General features: G+C 37.5%; 1 protein-coding gene across 1 annotated transcript in view; it reads left to right on the top strand.

Annotated features, from left to right (window-relative positions):
* Window positions 1-26,790, top strand: part of Ptprd (protein tyrosine phosphatase receptor type D) — a 380,695-nt gene that overhangs the window by 263,157 nt on the left and 90,748 nt on the right. The window contains exons 24-26 of the mRNA XM_071600638.1: window positions 3,460-3,572; window positions 15,511-15,552; window positions 16,060-16,157. Of these exons, the coding sequence (XP_071456739.1) occupies window positions 3,460-3,572; window positions 15,511-15,552; window positions 16,060-16,157 (253 nt within the window). The remainder of the gene's footprint in view (window positions 1-3,459; window positions 3,573-15,510; window positions 15,553-16,059; window positions 16,158-26,790) is intronic.

Raw genomic sequence — 26,790 nt, 5'->3', positions numbered from 1 at the left:
TTATCTTCACTTTATACTGGCCAGAAAGCTATGCATTCAATGATAGGGATCCTAAGACTTCTGCAAGGTGTCTTCTCTTGTGGACATCTCTACTTTCCATTAATCCAGCAGAAAAACACAAGCAGCATTGTTCTTCCCTACCCCCTTCCCCCAGGCCAAACACAAAACTCGGAAACAATCTCATATTCTAATTTCCACTGTGACACTGCATACATTTTACAACTCAATCGCTGCCTCCTCATTCTGTTAAGATGAGAGAGTTGGGCCAAAATTTATACAGCACATTGCAATCCTTTATCGTGTAAGTGAAGAAATTGAGAAAACACCTAGCGATGGCCTTACCAGATTTGAGATTACAGTCTTCCTGGTATCAGAACTGTGACATGTTTGAAGTAGATTCTTTGAATATCAATAGTAGAGATTTCAAATAAGTATTATCTCTTTCAAAAGTCTATTCCCAGATGGCTGAATGTCTTTATTTTCAGGCCAGAAATAGGATATTTCATACACCTTCCCTTTGTTCTTGCATCCTCCCTAGATGAGAGACAGATGAAAGTGAAAATGAAACATCCCTTAGACCATAAAGCAGTATTTGTGCTTCATACTACCCACTTCCCAAACAACCCCTTTTTATCATATTAGCATTAAATTTTCTGACAGATCTCAAATATCATGTAATCTTTCATTTCCTTTTTGCCATGTAATCCCTGCACATGGGTAGATACTTCTCACTGTGAGCAATAAACTTACACTAGGGTTTTATACTCTTAATAGAAATTATAACAAGACAAAATTAAGAATCCATGTCTAGTCACTATTCTTTGCATTTTTCTAATAGAAAAAGAAAATGAGACCTGTGTAAGCTTATTAAGAAAATGTTACCCTGTACATTCATGTTGGGCTTGATTTAGATTATCATATGCCTTTTAATATTTTGACAGTAAATTCAGTGTTTAAAAGCTCTTTACATTATTACCAATGATGACCAACACTTCATCTTCCAAGTCTTAGAAATGCCTTCTGTGTTAGAAGAAAATTCTAGCATAAAAACATATAAAACTATTGTGCTGAGAGTATCAGCAGCTAGAATCATCCATGTTGTGATCTTCAAAACAAAACTTAACAAAAATAAATAAAAGGCAAGACAACTGATTTCATAGCTGGCTCAGATTTGGGAAGTCTTAGAGTTCATTTCATGTGAACAAATAGAGTAAGGGAAAAGTTAGTTATTAAATGTCTGATCACCCCTCCCCGCTCATTGCAAGTCTGAATTGTAAGTAATTTTATTCCCATACTCTGGGTTTTCTGAGACTCATATCTTGACAACAAGACATGATTTCCAACTTTCCTGGTACAAGAAAAATTGGCTAAATTGCTTTAGAGAGTTTTCTTTTCTGTCCCTCTGGCTCAGTGTCGCTCAGACTGGCCTCTGGAAAAAAGAAGATAAGGAGGTTGTTTCACAACACCTGTAAGGGTGAAGCAGTTTCCTTGCCCAGATATTTCTAATTCTGGTTCCCCGTAATCTTGCAAGGATGACAGAAGAGCCGTTCTAGAAAGGAAGAAAAATCCATGTTTTAGTCATTGGGCCTAGTACATCAGTTAAGAAGCAGATTTGTGCCAACTTCCATGAAAAGGCCAAAGCCTGAGATGGGACACTGGTATTAATTGAAGTGAGAAGACCAACCATAGCCTTTGTGAGAGATTGATTGGCTAGCTGAACTCGGTGACATTTCATTAACCCATTTCGATTTTGCATCTTTGGTGGTAAAATGAATCTCTCAGTGTTGTGAGGCAAATACCCATAGCGTGAATGCAGTGACATTTTCTATTCTGAAACTGGTCATCATATGCTCCTTTCCCATTGTTTTTTGAGCCCCCCGCATCTCTCTTCCTTCTCATCTTTCTCACCAATCTTCCATATCTTCTTTTCCTTTTCGTTTTCTATTCCATGTATCTGGAGCTGCCAGTACCTTGGCACATTTCAAAATCACTACTCACCTCTGATTGGTAGTCTGGCTTGGCAGTACATTCTATCCTAAGGCTATACCTGACACTTTTAGGTAGAAAAAAAGAAATCCTGAGACAGGTTAATCCAAGAAGCTTAGAAAGCAAGGTGGCTAATAGGACTTGCCCAAGGAAATTCATTCTAGTGAGGATGTTTTGCCGAAGGCATTGCACTTGAGCAAACCAAGTGCACATCCCCTTTGCATCCATCTTCCCTTCATCCCCTGGTTAGTTTTGTTTTATACAGCAGAGATGGAAAGAAAGGCTACTTAATAGGCACCCTTTGGCTAACCATAGAATGTGCTGATTGGCCTTGAATGAGAACCCATTGCCACAGCAACACTAATGAGCTGTACCACAATCACATATGGAAGAGAAAGCACCTATCTACTTGGAAGCACTTCTTTCCCAGAATGAGGATGCTTTTGCTCTGAGCCAGGAGTGAGATGCTATGATGCTGGATAGGATGATAATCTAGCTCAGAGATTATATTTGAGGGAAAAAAGCACAGTCTGAAAAAGGCTTCCATTTGATGATGGGATTTTTAATCTAATTCAGTCTACGAGGAGATAGTTATTTGAATTTGGAAAAATGGATAAAGAAAGTTTATGAACAAATGTCTTACCTTGAAGTTTAACATTTTATTATGAGAGTTTAAATAAGTATGTTTAGTACAACCAATAGATAGCTTGTAAAATAAAGACAGGATGAACTTTGTGAAAAATGATATTTGTAACAAGGCACCATTAATGTTACATTGAATATTCATCAGGAGAGGTGGAGTGCCCATGAGATGAAATTACTTTTTCTCTGATCATTCTGTGATTGCTTTTCATTAACAAGATAATTTAATGTCACTGTAAACAGCCAACTGTCCTCTTTTCTTCCAGTTTGAAAGAGAAAGGGCATGTTGGTCTGTTTTGTTTCAATTCTCCTTCTAGGTATTAAGATACAGTAATATCTTAGAAATGCATTTACTACATTTACCCGCCTTATGGGAAAATTCAATGTATCTCCACTCTGTAGTCGCCAGGTATATATTCCTAAGAAGAGGAAAGATTTAGCTGTTCAGCTTAAGGCCAGGTAGTTTCTCTATTGTAACAATGTTTGTTTTGGCTACTAGGGGCACCCTACCCATTTCTCACAAAATATAAATGGTAGGTAAGAGAGGATGGCTGAACAAGACGAAGCGCTCTATTACTAACACACCATTAAAGCCAAAAGGCAGAGGCACTGAATCGTTTAATCCTAGAGCAGAAGGAGAACTTTGAGATCATCCACTTAAACATTTTAGACCTGAAGCATCACTGTAGGCCAACAGAAAATAAAAGCACCCTGGCCAAGGCTAAGGTTGGAAAGTTTTGAAACTGGAAACTTGAGAGTGGAGGGCGGTGTGACTCTCTACTTTTAAAAAGAATGTTTTTCAATTCTTAAATTTTAATTTTCTCCTTATAGGAAGAGGGCAGAGTCTGAATCTAGAAAGAGCAGCATACCGAACAGTAAGGAGGTCCCTTCACACCATCCAACAGACCCAGTAGAACTGAGACGGCTTAACTTTCAAACACCAGGTAAGAGCATGACCCTGCTTGTCCCAAATACAGCCTTTGCGGGAAGTTTTATAGCCCAGGTGATATCGTTTTGAGAGATGAATATATCATTTTTTAAAGCTTCTTTCTTCCTGCTCTTTTAATATTGTTGAGGCTCACCCCATCCTATGTGTGAAAGGAAATTATGATTTTTGTACAGTTCTAAAGTGGATTGGGGGAGAGCAAAGAATTGTAGTTTTCGTTAAATCTTCGAAAAGCTATCATCTTTGTAAAAATGTCTAGCACTTTTAATGGATCTAATACAGTTTATTCTTTTTATTGACGCCACTCTGGAAAGATATAGCTTCTCATCTTACAAAGTGTATGCATGAATAAACAGATGAACGTTTACACCATTCATCCCATGGGGAAAGCATAGATTTGTTCTATATGTTCCTATTTTTGTTTATGCTATTCTGAAAGAGGGAGGAAGGAAGAGAAAGGAACAAAAGACAGGAAGGAGAAGAGGAAAAATTCCAGGCACAATTGCAAATGTTGTTAAAATATTTTCTATGCTCAATCTCACTGATAAATTCAGGTTTGGTTTGGTTTGGTGTTTTACTGCAGATATATATGCAGTAAATATACATGATACATGAAACATAGTTTTTTCTTAATGAAGAATAAGTGCTTCAACAGAGGAAAAATACTGAGGGGCATTTTGTCCATTATTGTTAATGCAAGCCCAGATCTATTTTGTTTTCTTTCAACCAAAATTTGTTCATAGCAAATGAGTGGCAAATAAATGACAGAGCTAAGAGTACAAAGTTGAGTGGCAGTGTCTTAATACCTTATGCTGATGAACAAAATAGAGTTGCTCTAAGAAGTCTTTTGGATTAACATTTGGTTGTAGCATTGTACCCCAAATTGTAGGCGAGCTTCCTTTGTGTCAAGTGAATGTTCTAACTCCCAGCCTGTTACAACATAGGTCTATTAGAGTAGACATTCTCCATGAAATGCCTTGAATTGAAAATGCATAGTTTATTGTGTTTAGCATATTTTTTTCTCTTTTACACATAAAGGTATCACAGTAACCAATAACTTTTCAATGGAAAGAGATGTTTACCATTTTCAAAGTGGTTATACAATGATCACAGATTTTAAAAAAATATTCTAACTCAAATGAGGTTAGACTTCTCAATTTGTTTTTTAGAAAGCAAGAATATACCTTCATAAGGAAAATGTGGAAGAATTGTTCACATAGCTAAACATTTCCTATATGCCTTTTTCAAAGGCTAATAAATGAAGACCATGAGCATGCATATGATGGCTGAACAAACTTGGGTCCCTTGGATCACTGTGGTCCCCTGGATGCTTCATGTTGACTTGCCCTCTCGGTGCCCCTTGAAGGAAAATTGAGATGCAATAAGTTGCAATGAATCTTGGTTAGCTGTAGTTTAAGATGGTATACTGACTATTTCAGGTTACAGGAAATTTCTTAATAATGAACCTAAAAATTCATCTCCATGTTGGCTGACTGTGAATGAATAGAAGAAACCCTGAAAGCCATTATATGCCACATGATTCCTGCATAACTTGCCTCATCACCAATAATACATTTTGGAAATAGAGAAAAAGAGCAGGCTTTTCTTTAGTAGTAACTTACTGATTTTTTTTAATAGCTTTTTTTTTCTAACTTTATTTTATTTATTTATATATGGTGCTGAGGATCAAACCCAGGCCCTTGCGAGGCGAGCGCTCTACCGCTGAGCCATAACCCCAGCCCCAGTAACTTACTGTGTTATACTACTTTTCTGTAAACTGTGATCTGTGCTGGAATTAATTGTGATCTTCCAGCAGAGGCTAAAGTACATGAGTATGAAGGTAAATGTAGTCCCGAAAGAAGAGAGCCGAGGGAAGTGCTCTCCCTTTCTCTTAGGGAAGCCACAGAGAAAGCTTCCAGGCTCAATTGCAAAGCACAAATGAACTGTGTAGAAAGGATTCCTAAGAGAGCACAGGAGACCAAGAATGCCTTCTCTCAAGAGACCTCTGTCTTCTCCCAGCTCTCACTTTCACTTACAGATAGTTTTTCAAATGTGGCAAATCCAAATATTTCATTAAGATTGTTTTACTCATGTGTCAGGAATGTTAATTCCATTTATAGAGAGCATATGTTAAGTTCAAACAAGTCATTGGAAAGGAGAGAGAATGTGACAAGTGAAATGGCACCACCTTGTATTACTAAGGCCTTTACAAAGTGAAAATGGTGATAGGTGCCAATAAAAGATTACGTTTATCACCAAATGGATATGGAACAAAGTGGACAAAATGAATAAAGAAGGAAGAACATGCAGTAGAGGAAGAGACTAGAAAAGGAGAAATTGTCCTAAGATCCTAGCACAAGTGCCCACTCAGGAAGCATTGTATTGTGCCCTGTGGCTCTGGTGAGCCATCCACTTAAGCTTGATTTGTTGAAATAGTCTCTTTTCTCCCAAGCTTTATGATGTGGCCTCCTGTCATGAAAAGTTTACCAGTTTATAGAGGAAATAGACTCAGCTTGCTAATGTGAATTCACAGAGATGTGACCATTTACTTCAGCCACTATGGATTCCAGCCAGTAGCTATGAATTACCTTAATTTCTTGCCAATAGGAAGAGAGCAGAAGATGGGATCTTTAACCGAGCAACCTTTTTGTGCTGTTTTATTTCTCCCTTTTATTCACAAAGAATTAAGGGTTTTTCTGTGTAGTGAGATAAAGTGATCCTTTATGAGATGTTGTATAGCAGATGCTAATAGTCTACTTAATTTTTGGATTTTAAACGTTTTATATTTTACTGTGTGAAATATGCTATTATATATTTCATACCTATGAACGTCTAATTGCTTATCCCCAAACCTTATAACATTTAAGAAAATTTATTAATGATATGCGTAAGTGGGGAATTCATTATCCACACTTTCATTTCAAAAAATTACTTTGAATGAAATAAGAAACCTGTGATTTGATTTATATACCTGGTGCCTAGCGCAGAACTTGCCCATGAAAGGAAATTGATTTCCACTTCTGATGGGTCTGTTATGAATGATAAAATACTAAAAAAAAAAATCATTTGAAATTCATTCAGCCTCTCTGAAGGTAAAGGAAGCATGTGGCTTAGTTCACTGATTATATAAATTTTGTTTTCCTAAAAAATGAAAATCTTGAAGATCCATTTACATTTTCAGTTATTTGTTCTTGTTGGAAATTCTAGTTTTGAGGAGTCTTCTCATTTTTGTCCAATGTTCCAAATTCCCTATGACAATATTCTGTTAATTTAGCAGTGCCACAGACACTTTGGTCAGGAACAACTCAGAATTTTGTTACTATTACTCAGCTAAGACCCAAAGAAAAGAAAAGTCTGATGTTTTCAGTATAACCATCTTTGTGAGGTTGGGGGTTATGGAGAGAAAAATTGCTTTATCACACTTATAAATATTGGGTAAGAACCAAGTTCCTCTGATAGTGAAACTTTGCATTCCAGCATCTGAGCAGGTCAGGGAGGCTCAGGCTTTTCCAATTGAAAGCAGTTGCCTCTGCTGGTAACAGTTGTCCTTGAATGTATACATCTGCCATAAGGTACAGACAAGTAGTATGCAGCCAGGTTGTGTTTGAGAGAACCTAAGCCGCCTAATGTCTTAAGATAATAATGGTTCACATCAATAAGTCTTCAAGTACAGGTGTCCAGGGTCAGGCAGAACTAGTGTGGAATTTTCCGTTGCAGGGGCATCTCTGGTATCACCAAGAACTTTACAAAGTTAAAATGGAGACATAAGTACATAGGCAGGTTATCATGCCGTCAAGGTTAGACTTACCACCTGGGATAGCAGAATAAATTTGACAACATTACTAAAGGAAAGAGGACATGGAGTCGAGGAATTTTCTAGAATTATTAACTGCTGACAAGTTTTACAAATCTTTAAGAATAGTGGAGGAAGGGAAGAAAATACTTGCTTATTAAAGAAGCTTTAAAATGAAACCTTTACTAAACCTCACATGTCTTTGTGGATAGCATTTCCAGAGGGTTGACAGATGGGTTGGATAGTAGGCAAAAGTGAACTCTGTTTATTAGCCTTGGCTGGAAGGAAAGTTTTTTTCTTTAAAATAGTAATAATAATAATAATAGCCAGGAAAGTAGCACACACCTGTAATCCTAGCTACTTTAGAGGCTAGGGTAGGAGGGTTTTGAGTTTAAGGCCAGTCTCAGGAATTTAAGGAAACCCTGTCTCCAAAGTTTTCCTAGTTATTTTAATCCACCATCCCAATATGTCTTGGTTTTAATGTCAAAAGAGCACATGTTTGAGAGATTTTAGAAAATAGAAAATAAGCTTGTTGATAATTGTATACAGTTTGCAGTTAAATAAGTATTCATTTTATTATTCTTTCAATTTTTCATGTTTGAATTTTTTCTAATTTGAAATTAAGAAAGGGGCAAAAAAGGACACTTTTAGGAAAGAATACTCTTTATCCCATCACTTTCAAACTTTTTATTTTTCTTAACATATATAAAATAAAAAGGAAATGATCTTTTACCCCTACTTCACTTTCATACTCCAGAAATATCTGCTGTATGCAGTTCCATGCATATTCTTTCAGACTCTTTTATTTGTGTATTTAATATTTTAACCTTATAAAATGTAGAATAGGGGGATGGATAGACAGATGAATATATACACAATTTGCTTTTTTAACTTTATTTTTTTAGTTGTAGTTGGACACAATATTTATTTTTATGTGATGCTGAGGATCAAACCTAGTGCCTCACACATGCTGGGTGAGTCTCTACCACTGAGCCATAACCCTAGCCCATTAACTTTTAACTTATATCAAAATAGACCTTTTCACTAGCAGGGAACTATGGCACACACCTGTCCCAGTGAGTTGGGAGGCTAAGCCAGGAGGATCACAAGTTGAAGGCCAGCCTCAGCAATTTGATGAGACCTCATCTTAAAATACAAAATAAAAAGGGCTGCAGATGTAGCTCAGTGGTAAAGCTCCCCTGCATTCATTCCCTAGTACTATAAAAACCAAACCAAAACAGAAAAACTTTTTCCAAAACAGAAAAAGGTACTGTATTAGGTTTGATCTCCTTTTTAGCACCTGATGGTATTCTGTTCTGTAGATTTCAAGGTGCATTGACTCATCCCCTACTAATGGATGCTACTTTCCTATACTTGACCATTGCAGATATGAGCAGTACCAAGCCCAGATCTTTTCATACTATCATTGCTCTTTCTACATGCTGGGACACTTGGAAATGTGAGTCAGAGGGTCCTAGAGCAGGCACATTCATCATTTCTATAGAGACTGCCAATTGCAGTCTTTTTGAAATATTATAAAAATCCTTCACTGATAGTTTAACCTCTCTGGTCCACAGCCTCTAGAATGGGACAAAATGACCAAGATACATTGTCAAAAGAGGGTGATATATAAGCAAACCACAGACATTTCAGATACCTATGCATATTTCTACTTCTTCCCAACAATGCAAATTTGGAAGTTCAGTGTTTTAGATAAATAAGCTTCTTTTTCACTACAAAGGTGTAAGGGGGGATGTAACTGACAGAATCAGGTGGTGCGCCAGCCACTACCTTCCACTGTGTCTGCCTGGGTGTGACCTTATAGGATCTGCTGCCCCTGCTCAACCCCCCTCTCCCCAAAAAGATCTCCAAACAAAAACAAAACAATGGTTTTGTGCTTACATATTTTCCAAAAAGAGATTTAAGGATTGATATCAGATGTCACAACATAAAGTCCTCGTTTTCATTGGGTGGGTGACCTTAATATGTTTTGCCCTAAAGCATACATAGATGGTAGGTGATTGATGGGCTGTGAAAAACAAAAACAAACTCGTAAAAAGTTAACGGATCAGAAACAGTGGTGTCAGCAGCAGAAGTATCTGCACTGCAACCAAATGGGCTTTGAAAGCTCTAGAAGCATCGCTGCTGATCAACTGATACTAGTAATTGGATCAGTGCTAGCCAATCTTGGCTTTGGTCTCCATATTTTTTACTGTAAGAGAGGTAGGTAGGCAACCTAGATGGAGATCACTGGATGTGTTTTTTTGTGTTTTGTATTTTTGAAAACCCTGATTCATTGAATTGAAGTGGTAAATTTCACATGTACAAAACAGGAATATGCTGTGTTCAAATTCTGAATTTTGAGAAATTCTACATTAAAAGTGAATTTTAATTATGCCACTCAATACTTAACCTGACAAAACAGTCTTAGAGAATAATACTTCACTCAATGATGGACCTCATCATGAATCATCAAATTATCATTATTGTTTTACCAAGGAACAATTGTGCCTTACAAAAAAAATGTTCTTTAACTTTTCATTAGTTTATAAGCATAGAAGAGTATGTTTAGTACTTTATTGAGTAGTACATAAATTATGTTAAAATATGACAAGTCTTTAGTAAACTGTTTCTCTCTCTCTGACCATCAGGTCAGTTAAATACACTTTTGACAAGACCGTGGCCATTGATTTGATGGACACAATAGCTTCTCCTTGATCTGTGACCATAAACTATTCAACTTTTATCACAGTGTGTTGGAAAGTATAATCAGAGTATTCTCAAGACATTACAAATAAGCATATATCATGACAGAAAATATCATATAATAGATATACCACCCTTATTAGTAACCTCAAAAGCTGTACTTAACAAAATTATTATAAGGTATAAAGTACCATTTGGCATTTAATGCAAGGATTAAAATGAATGAAAATAAAGCAAGTATGGGATGAAAATCCCTGCCTTGGGACTAGAAGTATATTCAGGATTTGGGATTTTCTTGGATTGTGAAATATTTGTATATAGATACTGAGATATCTTGGGAATGGAACTCAAGTCCAAGTGTAAAATAATTTGTTTTATATATGTCTTCCGACCATCACTGAGTGAAGTATTATTCTCCAAGACTAAATGAAATTTTATGCAATTTAGTGTGCCTACAGTTTTACTGCTATTGTTATGTGAAGTCAGGTATGGAATTTTCCACACAGTGATATCATGTCAGAGCTCAAAAAGTTCAGATATTAGAGCATTTTAGATTTTTGGATTTTTGAATTAGGGATGCTCACCTGTTTGATAAACATTTCTCTATGGGTAATAAAATCATCAGAAGCATATTCTAAATGACTTAGAAAAATGTAGAAGAACATTTTTGTTGACAATGTAGAATACCATAAATCAATGTTTCTTTTTTAAATCACCTGCCAGATAGGACTATAGGTTTTGACATATGGAATTTATATCTTTAATTCATATTTTTATGGAAACTTAATATTTTGGCAAGAAGTACCTGGAAAATACGGAAATAGGTGTGTGTACTCTTTACCTGTCCCTCTCGGTGGAAATAGATGTATACTGTGAATGAAGTTATTATACTAACAGGTTTTTCTTACACTGAGGATGATTTATGATCTCTGTGTTGCTGATAGCTCAGTCTTACAGGCCCAGTTTTATGCATGTCACCACTCTTGCAGGAGTGTTAAATGATGGGAGATAGCATGGCATGAGGAGAGGTGCCCTAAGTGAGAATGACATGGTCTAGGGTCAGAGCCTCTCTGTTGCCATACTTTGTTGATAATGATGACCTTGATCAAGTCCTTTAACTCCTTTCATCTTCATTTTAACTGGTAAAATTAATAGTGGTTTGAGTTGGGGGAGAGGAGGATAGATGAACCCACAGAGAATGAACCATCAAAAAAGTACCCATATTATATCTCCAACATAAATCTCGGTACCACACCCATTGCCTTATGGATACTAGCATGCAGTCTGTCCCTACTAGCAGTCTTTGATTTTAATTTTTACACTTACAAAAAGGAAGATTCTGTTATTTTAAACAGAGGTCACAATCTGGTTGGCAGAATATAGCCTGAGAAGGTCCTATCTTTGATGTGCACTAGATTTCAAGAAAATTTTGAGTCAATGTTGAAAACTGAGGAGATGTTATAAAATAATCTGGATTTTACGTTATCATTGAAACCTGAGAAGGCTGACCTTGTAAGACTGCATTTCCACTTGGCAGAGCAAGTGCTAAGGCTGGATAGCTCCCCGTCTCAGAAATTCCTGCATTTCCACCAGCCCTAAGATGGTTCTGAAATTGAGATTGAGCATTAGTCACCATTTTATCTCATCTGTGTTGTTATTTTTCATTTCTTCTTTCTTTAGTTCCGAAAGTATGGGAACTAAAGAAAGCCTCCAAAATCTGCTTATTATGTGGAAATGGGAATGCATGCTTTTTTTTTTCTTTTTAAAATATTTTTCTTTAGTTGTAGATGGACACAATGACTTTCTTCATTTATGTTTATGTGGTGCTGAGGATCAAACCCAGTGCCTCACATGTGCTAGGCTAGCGCTCTACCACTGAGCCACAGCCAAGCCTTTGAGTGCTTTTCTTTATGAAAATATTTACTGCATAGTACCTAATCATCTTTGATTATTTACCTTGCCAGCCTTGGCCCCCTCAGTCATGGGAGACAGCCACTGAATTAGATGATTCTAATTACCATTCAAATAGCACAATAGAAAGATATCCAAACAGCATTTGAACATTCTTGTTTATTATCTGGGATACATACTGGTCATTTAACTTTTGTGGACTTCAGAATTCTCTTGTATGAAATGAAAACCCTGGGCTAAGTAATCTCTAAGATACCTCTCAGCTTAAAAGGCCATGATTTCCAAGTTGTACTTCTTAGAAGGAAGTCACCATGACATTATTAGCACAAACACATACCCATTAAAAGTGGGCATCATGTTTTTTCCTCCAACCTAAGGCAGATTTTAGCGACTGCATCTGTCATTTTTCATGATGACACTCTATGTTTTAGGTATCATAGATTCAGTATGAAAACTGCTCAGATTCAATGTGTGCCTTTAAAATGCATTTGTGTCGCACGTTTGTAGCTTTGAATTGATGAGGCTATGACACTAGCAAGTCCCCATCAGTCCTTAGCAGTGCTTCATGTTCTTTGCTGCTAATTATAGCTAAAGGACTAATGCTTGCTAATGGGGAGTCAGAGGAGATTCAAAGATAGCACCAGGAGAAAGCTCATCTCATTCTCATAAATCCTGACAGGCTGTTGGGTTAGGAAAAAACAGTAATAAATGGAGTTATAGGCCTTCCCCTGCCCCCCATCATGGGTTCCCACAGAACAGAGAGCCAAGGCTGGTAAACTTTAAAAATATATCACTGTCTGGCATCCACACCTAGAGATTGTGAATTAATTGGTCTGTTGTGCAGCCTGCAAGAAGAAATTTTAAGGCACTTCAGAATCAAATACGAAAATACTATTCTAATAAAAACCTTTGGTTTCTAAACTGAGCAATGGCCAGGTGGCCAGACAAAAGACTGAAAATGTACTACAGTGGGATCAACTTGGTATTCTTAATTTGTTAGCATCTATTTTTTTCATTCAGAATATAATGTGCTTCATTATATCACAAATTGTATTCAACATAAGGCAATGAAGAAATTTCTGGGAAGAGATATATCTTTATTTAGAAGTAAATCCTTGGTGATTATTTTCTGATATAAACTAAAGGGTTTCAGGTTAGAGTTGTTTTATGTCAGGTTTATTATTTGGTGTAATTTTTTGACATTCAGTCTTTTAGATACTTAATATATCATCGAAATTATCCTTGGCTAGCTAAAGAAAATGTCATTAAGTTTATATAATTTAGAACATAGACAGTTCAACTGAGTACTAGTTTCCTGTTTTATAAAAATCAGTGCTCCCACCCCTTAAAGAAAAGCTGCAATAACTTTTAGGACCCTTGTATATGAACAAAGTCAAACAGACTGGTCTCTGCTGTGTTCAGCAATCCTATCTATATGTGGCAGAAATGAGAACTGTGAAATACAGAGTTACCCCAGAATTTATCTAGTTCTACACTTTGATTTTACAGATAAAGAAATTGACCTGCTTGAAAATAAGTAATTTGTCTCTGTTAGTACATGGCCAAACCAGAAGTAAAACTCATGTCCAGTACTCTGGGCTAGGATTTCTTTTGTGCCATTGGATTTCCACAAATTTGCCCCTTTTCTGTGAAGCATCCATTCCGCCATTTTTATTTGCCCTAGAAATTTGGTGCAAAATGGTACTACTCACAAGTCTCAGAGAATGATTTTTTTAATGCTATGGTATCTTTGCATGCAATGTATATTTTGATTGAGAGCAAGCACAGATTTGCTTGGATTTCTCTGAAATTAGTTTCCAAAGTAATACTCCCAGACCATGTGCCAGTGCATGCCCAAAGTAAATGTGTTGATCGCATCTTTGGTTGTTTATTATGGTCTTCTACTGCTGTTATACTAATACTTTTCCCATCTCCAACTGGCTTTACTTTTTGCAGCTTTGAGCAGTAATTCAGTCCCCTACGCCTCCCTGATTGGCTCTGTGTCCTCCCTCTCTAGCCAAACCACCACTCAGTCCATATATGATAATAACTCTCTCCCACGATTCGCTCGAAAAGGTCTAAACATCTTTGTCTCTATTATTTTCTCTGTTAAAGCACTGTAATGATGTCCACATCAGTCCATTTTCATTTCCAGATAAGCCTAAAGTCTCTTGTGTCTTTGCATTTCCATTCTTTTCACTGGGGAGTGCCTCATCTGGATAAGATCACTTTAATTATCAGATCACTGTCACCCACCCACTCCCTCCCTAGAATGCAAATTAGTTCAATTCTACCCTCTCTACAGAAAAGTTTCAGAAAGGGCTCCAAAATGTTGGTCCAAATGCATAATTATATCACCAACAAAGAGTTTCTATTTCTAACCAATTCGTTTTTATTGGATCTCCACTCAAGATTTTGGCTGACTGGCAACAGACTTTCACAGCCGTGAACTCTTAACCACCTCAACTCACAGCACTGTGCTAAATGGTAGTCTTGAAGAAGCAAAGTAGCTTTTTACTTAATTAACCAGAACCATTGATAATTCAGCATTGGAGGTGAGGAACTTACTGGGTGACTTTCAATAAGGCATAATTTCTAAAGTGCCCATAAACCAGTCCTCTGTCATGTGGACTTAAAGGTCATCTTTCCACAGCCCAACACCCTCCAGAGGGTCCCAGTGACAGCAGAATGTGGACAGCTTCCAGTTTGAGCTTCTCCCTCAGGACTTTTCTCCTTCTGAGGCTTCCCTGGGGACATGCTAGTTCAGGTTTCTCTAGCCAGCTGCCATTGTGACTCTAAGCAATGAGTCAGCCAAGCTCTCTCAGGATATTCTTGCAAAATTAATCAGAATGAAACAAAATGCAAATCCTATGAAAAGTTAAAAGACATCATAAAAACACAGGAATCACCATAATTAACAGTGGATTATTTTTAAAAAGATCTGTGGAATTAATATATCTTCAGCTGGCAGACTGAACTAAGATGTGTGAGCCTCCACCCCACCCCCTGCTTTCTTTCCTTTCCCACCCTCTTTCGATCCTAGTCCTTTCACCATGTGCTCACTTTCCTGAATTCATTTGCCATTAGTGGACAAAGATGTTTACACCTGAAGTAGATTGTAGGTTTTCTGGGGGTTGAATACTGGGACCTGGGTAAAATACCATGAAGTTGTTAGTGTGGCCATTTATAAACATTTAGGAGAAGGCTGCAACCCCAATCACTACAATCTGCTACTAGTGGAAACATTTTTGAAGTTCAGTTTGGTGTCTGCTGTGTCGACAGTGATTATTGTCAATGAGCTGTGGTGCATGTCATTTTTTGTGTCCATGTTTGCATGTGAATGTCAGTCACCTACAGATTTGTACAATACTAAAGTGATCCTAATCTAGTCACAATGTACGGTGAATCCTGCCAAAACTTGCAGCATTTTTATTAGTCCTTTTTAAAAGCATATCAGGCTATCCATTTCATTATTTTTTTTTCCAACAAATCCGTTCTTTTATTTACACCATCATTTCCTTTGCAGGTTCAGATGATTCCGGTTACCCTGGTAACCTTCATTCTTCAAGTTAGTTTTCCTTGATTATGCATAAGTCACTTTTTGTTTCCTATCAAGCTACTACTCTTTCCCTTTTAGGCCTTTCTCAGTGTCTGTTTTCTTAGCTCACTTTACACCATTTAATTCCACCCAATTTCCATTTCACACAGTGCAGGAGAAGGAGTTTGAAATGACATAACAGTCATTACTCAAAGCAGAAGCTGACATCAAGCCTGACTCGGTTTTTCTCCGCTAGCTAACCTCATTGACTCATAGCACAATAACGCTTTCTTTCACACTAGGAGTGCTAGTTTGGGGATTATGCTTGGTGACTTTTCTATTTGGCTACAAAATCCATCCTTCAAGAGCATGTCCTGCTTTGAGTAACCAAACTATCTGCCTGCTTCCTCACCTAAAACATCTTTACTACTCACATATTTTCAGGCCATTTCTAACTACAGTGTTCTCTATATTTTGGAAGAGTTGACATAATTTTCATCTGTTTTCAAAGGCATTTTTTCTTTCCTTTTTTAATAGGTATGGCTAGCCATCCTCCAATACCTATCTTGGAACTTGCAGATCACATTGAAAGGTTGAAAGCAAATGACAACTTGAAGTTTTCCCAGGAATATGAGGTAAATCACTCTGTATTTACTTTGTAGCACATCCAAGAGTTGCCTTTCTCTTCTTTTTGTCCATATTCTTGAAAATGAATATCAGGTCTTTTTTCATTAAATATGACTCACAATCTAATATAAAAATGTTGAATGAATAGCCAACTTAAAAATATTCACACTAACAATGTAGTAGTTGTACCTTTTCAAGATGTTATTTTATGTTTGTTCAGTGATATTAATACTTAGTGATATTGATTTACCATTTTGGGTTGTTAAGTTCATAAAATATTCTGAATTGATTAGCTTCCCAGTATACAAATGGATGCCAAGTACATTGATGTATGCTGAGAGTCTTCACTAAAAAAGAGGTTACAAGGAATAAGTAGATTTTTCAGTGTTGTTTGTGAATTTATTCTTCTGTCTAAAATAATACGAGCACTAATATCAGTATATTGATGCATTCCCAGAAAGTTGCCTATTTATGAAGGAACGGTGAACTGAATATGGTCTTAAAATACTACTGTCTTTAAAAACTGTGAAGTTTTGATGATGATAAATGAAAAGCCTTTGTGTGCATGTGTATTTGGATATCGTGGCATATCTTAAGTCTTATGAAACTGGGCATTTCTGTTTTTCCACAGCAACAGGGATCTATAGTGAAAACAATCGATGAATTATTGATAACTGGACTGTCCTTATTCTGGTAGCTCAAGTTTAACTTCATGAAGGATTAAAATATTTATCTGAATCTTATGGTTGTGACATACAACAAATAGCTGTTTGGTCCCTGAGCTGCTCAGATTCCTAATAGTTTTTACTGACTTACTTGCTAAGAATCTTAAAATACTACCCTCCCACTTACTTCCCGTGTTCTCTCTCAGATCCACCTTAAACTGGGCATTTGGACTACATGATCCCTCAATCTCTACAAGCTATAATATTCCACCCTGTCACAGGCCTTTCGAGGGGTCCAACCTCAAGTAGATAGAGAGGCACCAAGTATATGAAGTGCCATGTGAATATGGAATAGCGGGTCCTGTGGCAATCTGAGTTATCTGCATGGCCTTCCCAAAATCTTTAGATTTCCTGATTTTATTTTGAATTACTGTGCAGGGTAAGCACTGTCCAGGTATACTAGCATCCACCTCCATCCCTAGGCCTTTTTTAATGTTTGTCAACTATTTGATGGGACATAAAAGAAATTTCTTATTCTCTTCCCCCTTCTCTTCCTTCTTGTTCATCTTTTCCTTTATTCTACTTCAGCCATTCAGAAGACCATTTTCAATTTAGGGAAATTCACATTGGATTATAGGTTGTCTTATTTTCTTACATGTTCAGGCTTTAATTTCTTCACTGCCCTTCCTCTACATTATGATGAGTCTTTTTAAATTATGCAGTAGCCTTTAAAACCGTTTGTGTGGTTTCTAGTTTGGGGTGTGAGGATACAAATTGAGTTTTAGCAGAGAAAACAAGGTTAATAATGAATGCCACCTGGGGCACCCTAAAAAACTCAGTTAGTGTCAGTGTTCAATAACCAGAAGTCTTTCACCGTTCCAACCAGCTCTTTCTTATAATGATGAATATTTTGCCACGTGACGTATTTCTTCATGGCCCTGCTTTCATCTTGTTTGTGATTGAGTAATATAAGGAATCAGAAAAATGTAAAACCATGATAGTTCAACCAGTTAAGAAACCATTAATTCACTCTCACCAGTAAAACTTTAAACCATTGACAATAATATCTGCATCCCTTAAGCAATCTCAGTTGTATCCATTGAAAGCAATAACTGGCCTCTTTTAAATGTGGAATTTCCTAAGAAATGCTGCATGTAAAGCCACTCTAATGATCCTCATTTAGCTGTTAGATTGGAAGTGCTCCTTGAAAGTAATTGAAGTGCATGCTGGCGGTGCTCCCATTAGCAACTCCCCCAGTACCCAGGCCACTGCCATGATAGCCTGCACTGAGTCTTTACGTTCATCATGACCAAGATGTGTGATTAAAGCTCCCTGGGCATGAATTGACTCTACTGTGCTTTAACAGCCATGAAGGAGATATTTAAGTGCTGTACTCATCTGTGATAATAGGATTAAGACCTCTACATAATATTTCAGAGCAACACTTAAGGGAACTTTTTCTTATTAACTTCCATGTACATTTGAATACATTTTCATTGGCTTTCAGCAAAGAAAATGGAAGAACGAAAACTCATTACTTTCAAACACCTTATTATTTTGGCATAATCACTATGAATTAATGTTTACAGAGACCTCTGAAGATGCAGAAAGCTAGATTTCTCACTCTGATTCTAAGACTAAAGCAGAGGTTAAGGCACGAAAGCTCTTTGCATTGATCCTGAGGTCAGAATAGGAAAAAGCAGGTTAAGTTGTAGCATAGTGTCATTGGATCATGGGAGAGACCTAATTTACTGCAAAGGCAGTTAGACCCCCACCATTGGCTTTAGTGACAGCCACAAGAAGGAACGTGAGAATTAGTATGATCCCATCTCTGAAGGTTTTTTTTTTTAATAACTTATTTTTAAATTGTAGTTGGACACAATATCTTTATTTTACTTATTTATTTTTATGTGATGCTAAGGATCGAACCCAGGACTATGCACGTGCTAGGCAAGCACTCTACCGCTGAGCCGCAACCCCAGCCCTCTGAAGGTCTTTATAAACATTTTAGGCTACTAGGATTTAAGTAGTGATAATTTGAGGAAGACATCTAGAATTCAGAGAACAAAGCATCCTTCCCTTAGCTCCCACAAATATTGGTGTGGTTGTCAAGTCAAAGCATTAGGTTGGTGAATCTTCAGGCTAAAGCAGAATAATATGTGCACTTCTTGGTAAACAAAACCTTAATCTAGACCTTCAGCACCATTTGAAAGTCCTACTTAAAAGTAGATTCTCTGGACACTGTGGTGCACACCTGAAATCCCAGGGGCACAGGAGGATCATGAGTTCAAGACCAGCCTCAGCAAAAGCAAGGTGCTAAGCAACTCAGTAAGAACCTGTCTCCAAATAAATACAAAATAGGGCTGGGGATGTGGCTCAGTGGTTGAGTGCCCTGAGTTCAATCCCTGATAAGTGACCCCCCCAAAAAAAAATAGATTCCTGGTCTCTACCCCAGAAATGACAGTTCAGTAGGTCAACCATGTTAACCAGAGATCTTTTTAAAAGAGCACTTTGACTAACTTTGATACAGGTGCTCTGAAGACTTCAACTGAGAAATGTCATTGCTTTAGGATAATGTATTATAGAACTTGTTCCCGCATCCCTCATTTCATTATGTACTGTGATGGCAAATATGCTACCATATTTGAGCTTCAATTGATAAGCATCACACCAGTCATAATTGCTCACACACAATATATATAGAGATTGGATTGATTGTAAGTAACTGTAGCCATAGAACTTGCTTAAGAGAAAACAGAAGAGCAGTTGATTTATCAGAGAGCCAAAGGCTAACAGCACAGGGATGCTTTAAAGATCATCATTTGAAACAGAAAGACTGGCATTTTCCTGACTGTGATCCTGGAAGACCTTTGTGCTTCTCTGGATTTGCTTCATTCATCCCAATTTGAAAGCTAACTTCTGCTCCTTCCAGACACATGCAGAAAACATGGTCTTTGTCATATTTTCATTTACATATACTTCCCGTAAAGAAGGAGACTAAATTTTTGCCAGTTAAATTACAAATGCCAGAGAACAGACTCTAATCTCTATTTGATTTCCATTCCTTGTGGAGACATGAGAACAAGCCATAGCTGCTAATAGTCTACATATACAGATCTGGATCTTCCTTGGATTGGAGAGAGGGAAGTTTCTATAGAAGGACTTCTATGCTAAGAAAATGAAATTATCCACTACATGACTACAGAACAATATTTTGCTAAGTGCTGAGAGGAATAGAGACGATATGATAAACTATACTTCTAGAACATTTAGTTTGAGATAAATGTACCCATACAAAAACAATGAGCTCCCCAAGGAAATAATCCCAAGAGCTAACAGAATGTTACTGGGATTCAGAGAACACCAGAGTGAACTAAAGAACTGGGAAAGGTGTTAAAGAGAAGGTGGTACCCTTAAGCATCTAGGAAGAGGAGTGGAAAGAATGTTGTCAAGGCAAGGTTCAAAGGCATACAGGAGAAGGATGCTTGGTACTGTCACACTCAAGGTGTGGACTCCAGACCATCTGCATTGGAATCATCTGGGAACTTGTTAGAAATGCAGGATTTTAGGCAATATTGCAAACATACTGAATCAGAATCTGCATTTTTAAGAAGATTCCCTGGTGGTGTCTTTGCATGTAAAGTACATGTGGAGGAGTAGTACTAAATAGATTTTTGTTATGGAGGGAAAATTGTTTATAATGGAGATTTGGGCAAAATTAGGCAGGTAAGGAGGACCAAGAATTGTAATGAGCTAACACTGCTAGGCCCACACGTGTGGAAAGTGAGTCTAAGGTGGTTTAATGGTGGAAAGGTCATGGATTTAACCCAGATAGGGTCTCAAAGACTTGAGTACTTTGTATGCCTGTAACCTTGCACAATTATACAAACCTAAGAGTTTCTCACCTGTCAAATGTGTTGTAACAATTAGGCCATATGTGTGCATATATGCATGTGCACATAACATAATGGGCTCAATAAACGGTAGCCAAAAGGCGGGGCTCTTTTGATATAGGGATCCAGTGAAAGCTTTTTTATAAAGAGGCAATTATATTCATTTATTTTTAAAGTATTATTTGTAGTAAGATAAAGTATTTTATTAAGGTCATATGATGCCTATCCTCAAGAAATCTCCTCTCATTAAACAGACATACCAATGAAGAATTATTATCAAATATGATCAGTCCCTATGATAAATATTTTCTTTTCAGGGTATGACAGGAATACAGAGCACACTTATAACATGGTTTCTTAAGAACTTAATCGATGGAAAAATAGAAGCTGAGGAAAGTAAAAGCAATCAGTATTATAAAACATTTTCTGGTTGAGGAATGCGTTTGTTCAAACAACCAAACATACAAACAGACTGAGAGAAGTACATGTTCTCTGACTTTCACATCTTGGTACTACTGTTCTTTGTAGTGGGAGAAATAAACCATATGGAAGCAAACATATCTCAAGCACATCCCATTTCTTCCCAGAACTAGATTCAATATGCTGTTGACTAGATGAATTTGCTCCAACCATATTGGTCAAGACTCCTAACACATAGATACACCAGTAGTCACTGCCAATAAATGCTACAGTTAGAGAAGATATTAAACTATTTGTTTCTCAAGATGCACTGTCCCATAGAAATAATGTCCTAAGTCATACATTCTATTTCAGGTGTGTTCTACCTTTTATGTGTTTTGTGGTCATGTTGAGCTAATAGCTCCCTTTTAATAAGGGAATAACAAAATGTCTTCCAAGTAATAACTTGCAGCTTCCAAGTAGGAAGTTCCATTCATATCATATTTCACTTGTCATGCCACTTAGACATTGTTATCAGATATCTGGTTTCAAATTTGTTGATGCTAGCTATCTTGGTAGTAGCATCTTAAAATTGTATACCAAAATTAGTCTGAGCAATCTTTAGTTGTGATTGGTAAGGGGCATGAATCTGTAAGTTCACAGAAGTCCTACCTGAAGAACACCTTCAACGTATTTTGTTCCTATCACAAAGCCCAAGTCCAATTTCTTTGCTGCCATCTGTGGAGGTGGATTATCTTTGATCTCAGCACTGATGTGTCTTCCACTGTTTATCATCTAAATGTGCTAAGAATTTCTTCCTGTACTCACAGCAATGTTCTCACATCTCCTGTTTGTGCCAATGATAATTAGGCTCTTATAAAGAATATCCCAGATATCAGGGCCCTGTTCTTCTGATACCTCTGCTGAATGAGCTGAAATCTTCGTAGCACTTTAGTTAGACAGGTAAAGGAAACAGATATATTATTTCCTTGATGAATAATGGAATACATCAAGACAGTGCTGACATTGCTTAGGTCATATATTTAGATGGGTCTTAGAGGGGAGGAACAGGAGACCAGGAAAGGAATGACTCGGCCAAGGTCACACACCTGCTCTGTGACAGATCCAAGTTACAAATTCATGTTATGTTTTCCATCTTTGCTGTACCTTAACTTACGTTCTCTAAAGACCTACATCTTTTCCTGTTTATTTCTGATTATGTTCTGATTGCAGAGCCCAGGAACTGTAGTCTCCAACCAGATCAAAATTTTTTTTCTGATATTTTCTGTGAAGTGTCATATTTACCAATTTGTGTTGCATGACCATTCTTGGGAAAATACAGTGCTTTTCCTGTGATATGATAAGAATGAGTTAGGTTTTTCTTTTTCTTTTTTCCCTTTGTAAGCAGTTGATCCATTCCCAGTGGTAAACATTGTGTTTCTCCATAGAAGAGACAAAAATTGTGTGCCATCAAAGCAGTGACCACAAAAGAAAACATTTCTATTTTCCCTAGGAAAATGCTTTTGGTATATTTGACCATGTGTTTCAGAGTACATTAGCAGGCACAAAGCCATCATTAGTGAAAATTTTGTAAACCTCTGATAATTGTAAACCTTCATAATGCAAAACCACTTGCCATATCTGCTTTCAATTAGTTTGTAATTTATGTGTAAACTCATGAGGGTGGACTCACATTAGACATTGTACAGACACCAGTAAGAAGCCAGGCGAGAAAGAGGGAGAGAGAAACATACACACGGTTTTGTTTGGTTATATTTTTTTTCTTTAATCCAACTTTAAATGCACTAATTTTTCCATATAGAGGCTCCCCTATTTTGATGAAGAAGCAAAGTAGGAAATGATAGATTTATTTTCATCTTTGATCCAAAATCAAAGAGTGGAATAGACCAGGGAAAAGCCTCCATTTTTATGTTTTTTGGAGACATGAACCATACATAGAGAGTGTGATTTTGTTTATAATTTTAAACAAGTTATGGTGCTTTATATCAGTGAATAAAAAGTGAATAATTTTATGAAGCAAAAAGCACAAACAACTTTTTTCATACCTGACCTGAATAAACCAAGTTGAGGTTGTTGAATGGCTAAATTTACTACTCTAAGTCAGAATGATCTGGTACCCCAGGATTGGAGGTGAGGGTGGGGATGTTATTACCCACTTTGATAAAAACAGAGTAGTTCTTCTACTTCTCTTTGGATGCTGACCCCTCTGCTTTCCAGTTGGGGTTTTCCACTCATTGAGTCAACAATGAATAGTATAGAAGAGAGTGACCAACAGCATAGACCTGGAGTCAGATTGCCTAAATGTGTGGATACTGGCCCAAGCTGTGTGACCTTAAACAAATCACTGAACCTCTCTGTATTTGAGTTTTTTCATCTCTACAAAGGAAGAGATCATAGTAATTCATAAAGTTATTAAAAAGAATTCATTAGAATGGTTATCACGTGTCTCATGCAAGTGCTCAGTAGTCTTAGTAGCTTACTTATCCCATCAAATGTAGATACCAGCATTTTAAAGACGCCCCATGGTGACATGTACCAGTAAAAAAGAAAGGCATTGTCAATATAATTGTAATATGTCATAAATTTTAAGATATACATCAGTTTCAGAGATATTACAATGTAGGAAGAAGGGAAGGTCTAGAATCTATGAAACCCTCCACTCTTTCTATCATTGGCCAAACCCCTAAGGCTTTGCTGAAGACAGTGAAAATGCCAGTATAAGGAAAGAGAAAAAGAAAATCTGCTAGTTTAAAGCAACACAGTGAGCTTTTCCTCTTTGCCCAGGGCTGGACAGGCTTCTCCGGGGTCAGGTGTGACGGTTTCTCTGCGTGTTGTTGGCCACATGGTAACCAGCTCACCACTGGGCCCGCAGCAGATGATTAACCAAAGTGAGTGTCTGGATCAATTTCTAACTAAATTTACAGTTCACCGAAACTCTTTGTTGCGATCAGAATTGCTAGTACCAACCACAGGAGCAAAGAGAACAAAGGGAGTCTTTCTGTTTAAAAAAAATAAATAAATAGCTGCTTTTCCTGGTCGACATCCCCACCTGATGTATCAGCAGCAAAGCCGCATTTTCAGGCACCTTTCTCAGAAAATAGACTGTTATTATCTTTCAAGAGTACAGAAGTGAATACATTTTAATGTAGACCCTCAGATTTAACTCAAAAGTACCCACTGATTAAACTCCCAGTGCGGCTTTTTAGTGAAGGTGGGCCAGCCAGTTGGCAATCTGAGAAGATTCTTTCTTTTTTCTGTAGTTAAGGACCCAACCTCACCAAGTAAGATATAAAGGTACAGAGAGTTCCTTCCCAGCTGGCTGCCATTCTGCATCTTGTAAACAAATCTAGTCAGACACAAAGACACAGCAGCACATCTTAAAAGAAAACATTGCCTCTAGAATCAGGGTGTGTGTCTAAGTGTTTATAGTCTATATTCTTTCTGAACTTCTGTAGTTAATAGAATTCAAAGGTGCAACCCATTTCTCAAGTTTCAAAGCTTATTTCTATTTGGACTTTTAAAATGTTTGCTCTCTCACCCACTTTTTTTTTTTTTAAGAACCTCAGACATTTTTTTTCCTGCCAACTTTAAACTTGATATCTTTCATGCTTGAGCCTTTCATTTTTTTTGTCTTGTGAGAGTCCTACTCATCTTGGGGGGAAGCTCTCTTAACTCTAGCTTTCTGACAGTCCTTATTCTCATACAAGTTCACCATGACTGACTGGCTCTTGACCACCACTGGACATTGACCAGAATATCTTACCCCCTGCTCCCATGTGGAGACCAGGACTGTCAGGATGCAGCCAATCCTGAAGTGTCTTTAGTTCCAAAGCAAGCTTTCAACTTCAAAAGAGAACAGGAAAAAGTAAAAAAGGACACTGCTTTTTTGAGTTTGATTTTAAATGAAGTTGGGATTTTAGGGTACACTTTGAGGGACACCATAGCAGATGCTGGAGAGGGCTGTGAAGTCAAGAGAAACAGGGTGCATGTTTTGACTCAACCATTAGGAGCTTTGGTCTTAACCCCAAACCACCCGTTCCACTTGGCCTTGTTTTAAGATTTAACTATTAGCATCTACTCATGAGGTTGTAACAAAGGTAAATATATGTTGGATGCCTGGCCCCTTGTTCTCTGTACTCAGTACAGAAGTGGCCCCTGATATTGTAGACTTCAGTACTCATGAGCTACCTTTTAGTCACTTAATAACATTAACTGTCTTTCACAAGTTATTTTACCTTCTATAATATCCCCTTCTCATTGTTCCAGAGTGGAGCTCTGTAGAAGCAATTAGGAAAAGGATGGAGTGTGATTATAATGTCTGCAGAGTTCTTTTCATATGTGTTATATTATATTTCTGGAAATTAAATCTACATTATAAAGTCCAGAAAAAGATGTAGAAAATAACTTGTCATACTGTTACATAGAAACCATCCTGGTGTCTCTGCTATGAATTTTAATGCCCCTAGACAACTTGCTTTCCCCTGTTTGTTTATAAGAACAGTTTGAATGCCTTTATCTGTATACTGGGGAATAAAAAATGATCAAGAGATGGGCTCTATCGTGAATGATTGAATCCTAGGAAAAAGGAGAAAAAATGAAGCAATAATTGTAAGTGGATGTCAGGAGAAGAGCAGTATTGAGGAGGGTCTTCCCTGGGAACTTGGCTTAGAGAGTCAATGAAAACTGCTAGAGATACCAGACCCCAGGCTGAGGGAGGTATGTGCACAGAGCCATGGAGAAGTGAAGCAGCATGACTTATGCAGGGGACCACATTCGGTTCCGTAGCTGTCACCACAACCTCACAGTCCATGCTGCTGGGCAGTGAGGTGGGAAAGGTGATTATACCCTTGGAGGGTCACGACAACATGTTAAGGAGTCTGCAGTGGGTGATCATGAAAGGATTCTCAAGTCACAGAAATCACTTCCTGTTTCTACTCCTAAAGCTGCAAGTACCTAAAGGACTAAGTTAATGCACCTATGCTACTATTTCTTCTGAGACAGCTTTTGGGGAGAATTTTAACAATGCTGCCATGAGGGCTCAGAGTGAGGCTGCAGAGAGCCTGTTGCTACTCCAGATCACAAGTATGTCACTCCTTTTTCATGTATTTATTTTTAAATTTTTAAAAAATGGTAATGACAGTGTTATTTGTCATAGTTTCTCAACTGTGGCGAAACAGTTTGTCACTCCTTTTGAGAAATAATTGTTGGGCTCACCACCATGTTTGGGGAGTACAGCAAGGATAAAAGACAAGGATATGAGCATTAAGACGTTACATGAATTTGCAGATTTGGCTATGCCGTGGGAAACATTAGTCTTTTAATCATCACAGATGCAGCAATTGGAGTATTTGGCTTTAACTAAAAAGTTCATGTGTGCAGCATAATCAGAACTTAATTATTTCTCACTTGCTGAGTAAGTTTCCTTAATAGCAGGCATTCATCAGTCCTCCCCACTCCAGCCAGAGCTTCACGGAGACCCTTCATTTACTTTATTCTTCCTGGCTCCCTCTTCCTCTCTTCCCCCACCCCTTTTCCTTTATTGATCCTCTCCTTCCCCCTCCCTCCCTTTCCCTGCCAGTTTTGTGTGTGTGTGTGTGTGTGTGTGTGTGTGGCGGGGGGTGGGGAGGGAGTTTACTATGGATTGAACAGAGGTGCTCTAGCAC

Source organism: Marmota flaviventris, chromosome 13 (genome assembly GCF_047511675.1).
Source record: "Marmota flaviventris isolate mMarFla1 chromosome 13, mMarFla1.hap1, whole genome shotgun sequence".
Taxonomy (NCBI): Eukaryota; Metazoa; Chordata; class Mammalia; order Rodentia; family Sciuridae; genus Marmota; species Marmota flaviventris.
The sequence above is the reverse complement of the archived record's forward strand: the minus strand, read 5'-3'. Positions and strand labels throughout refer to the sequence as shown.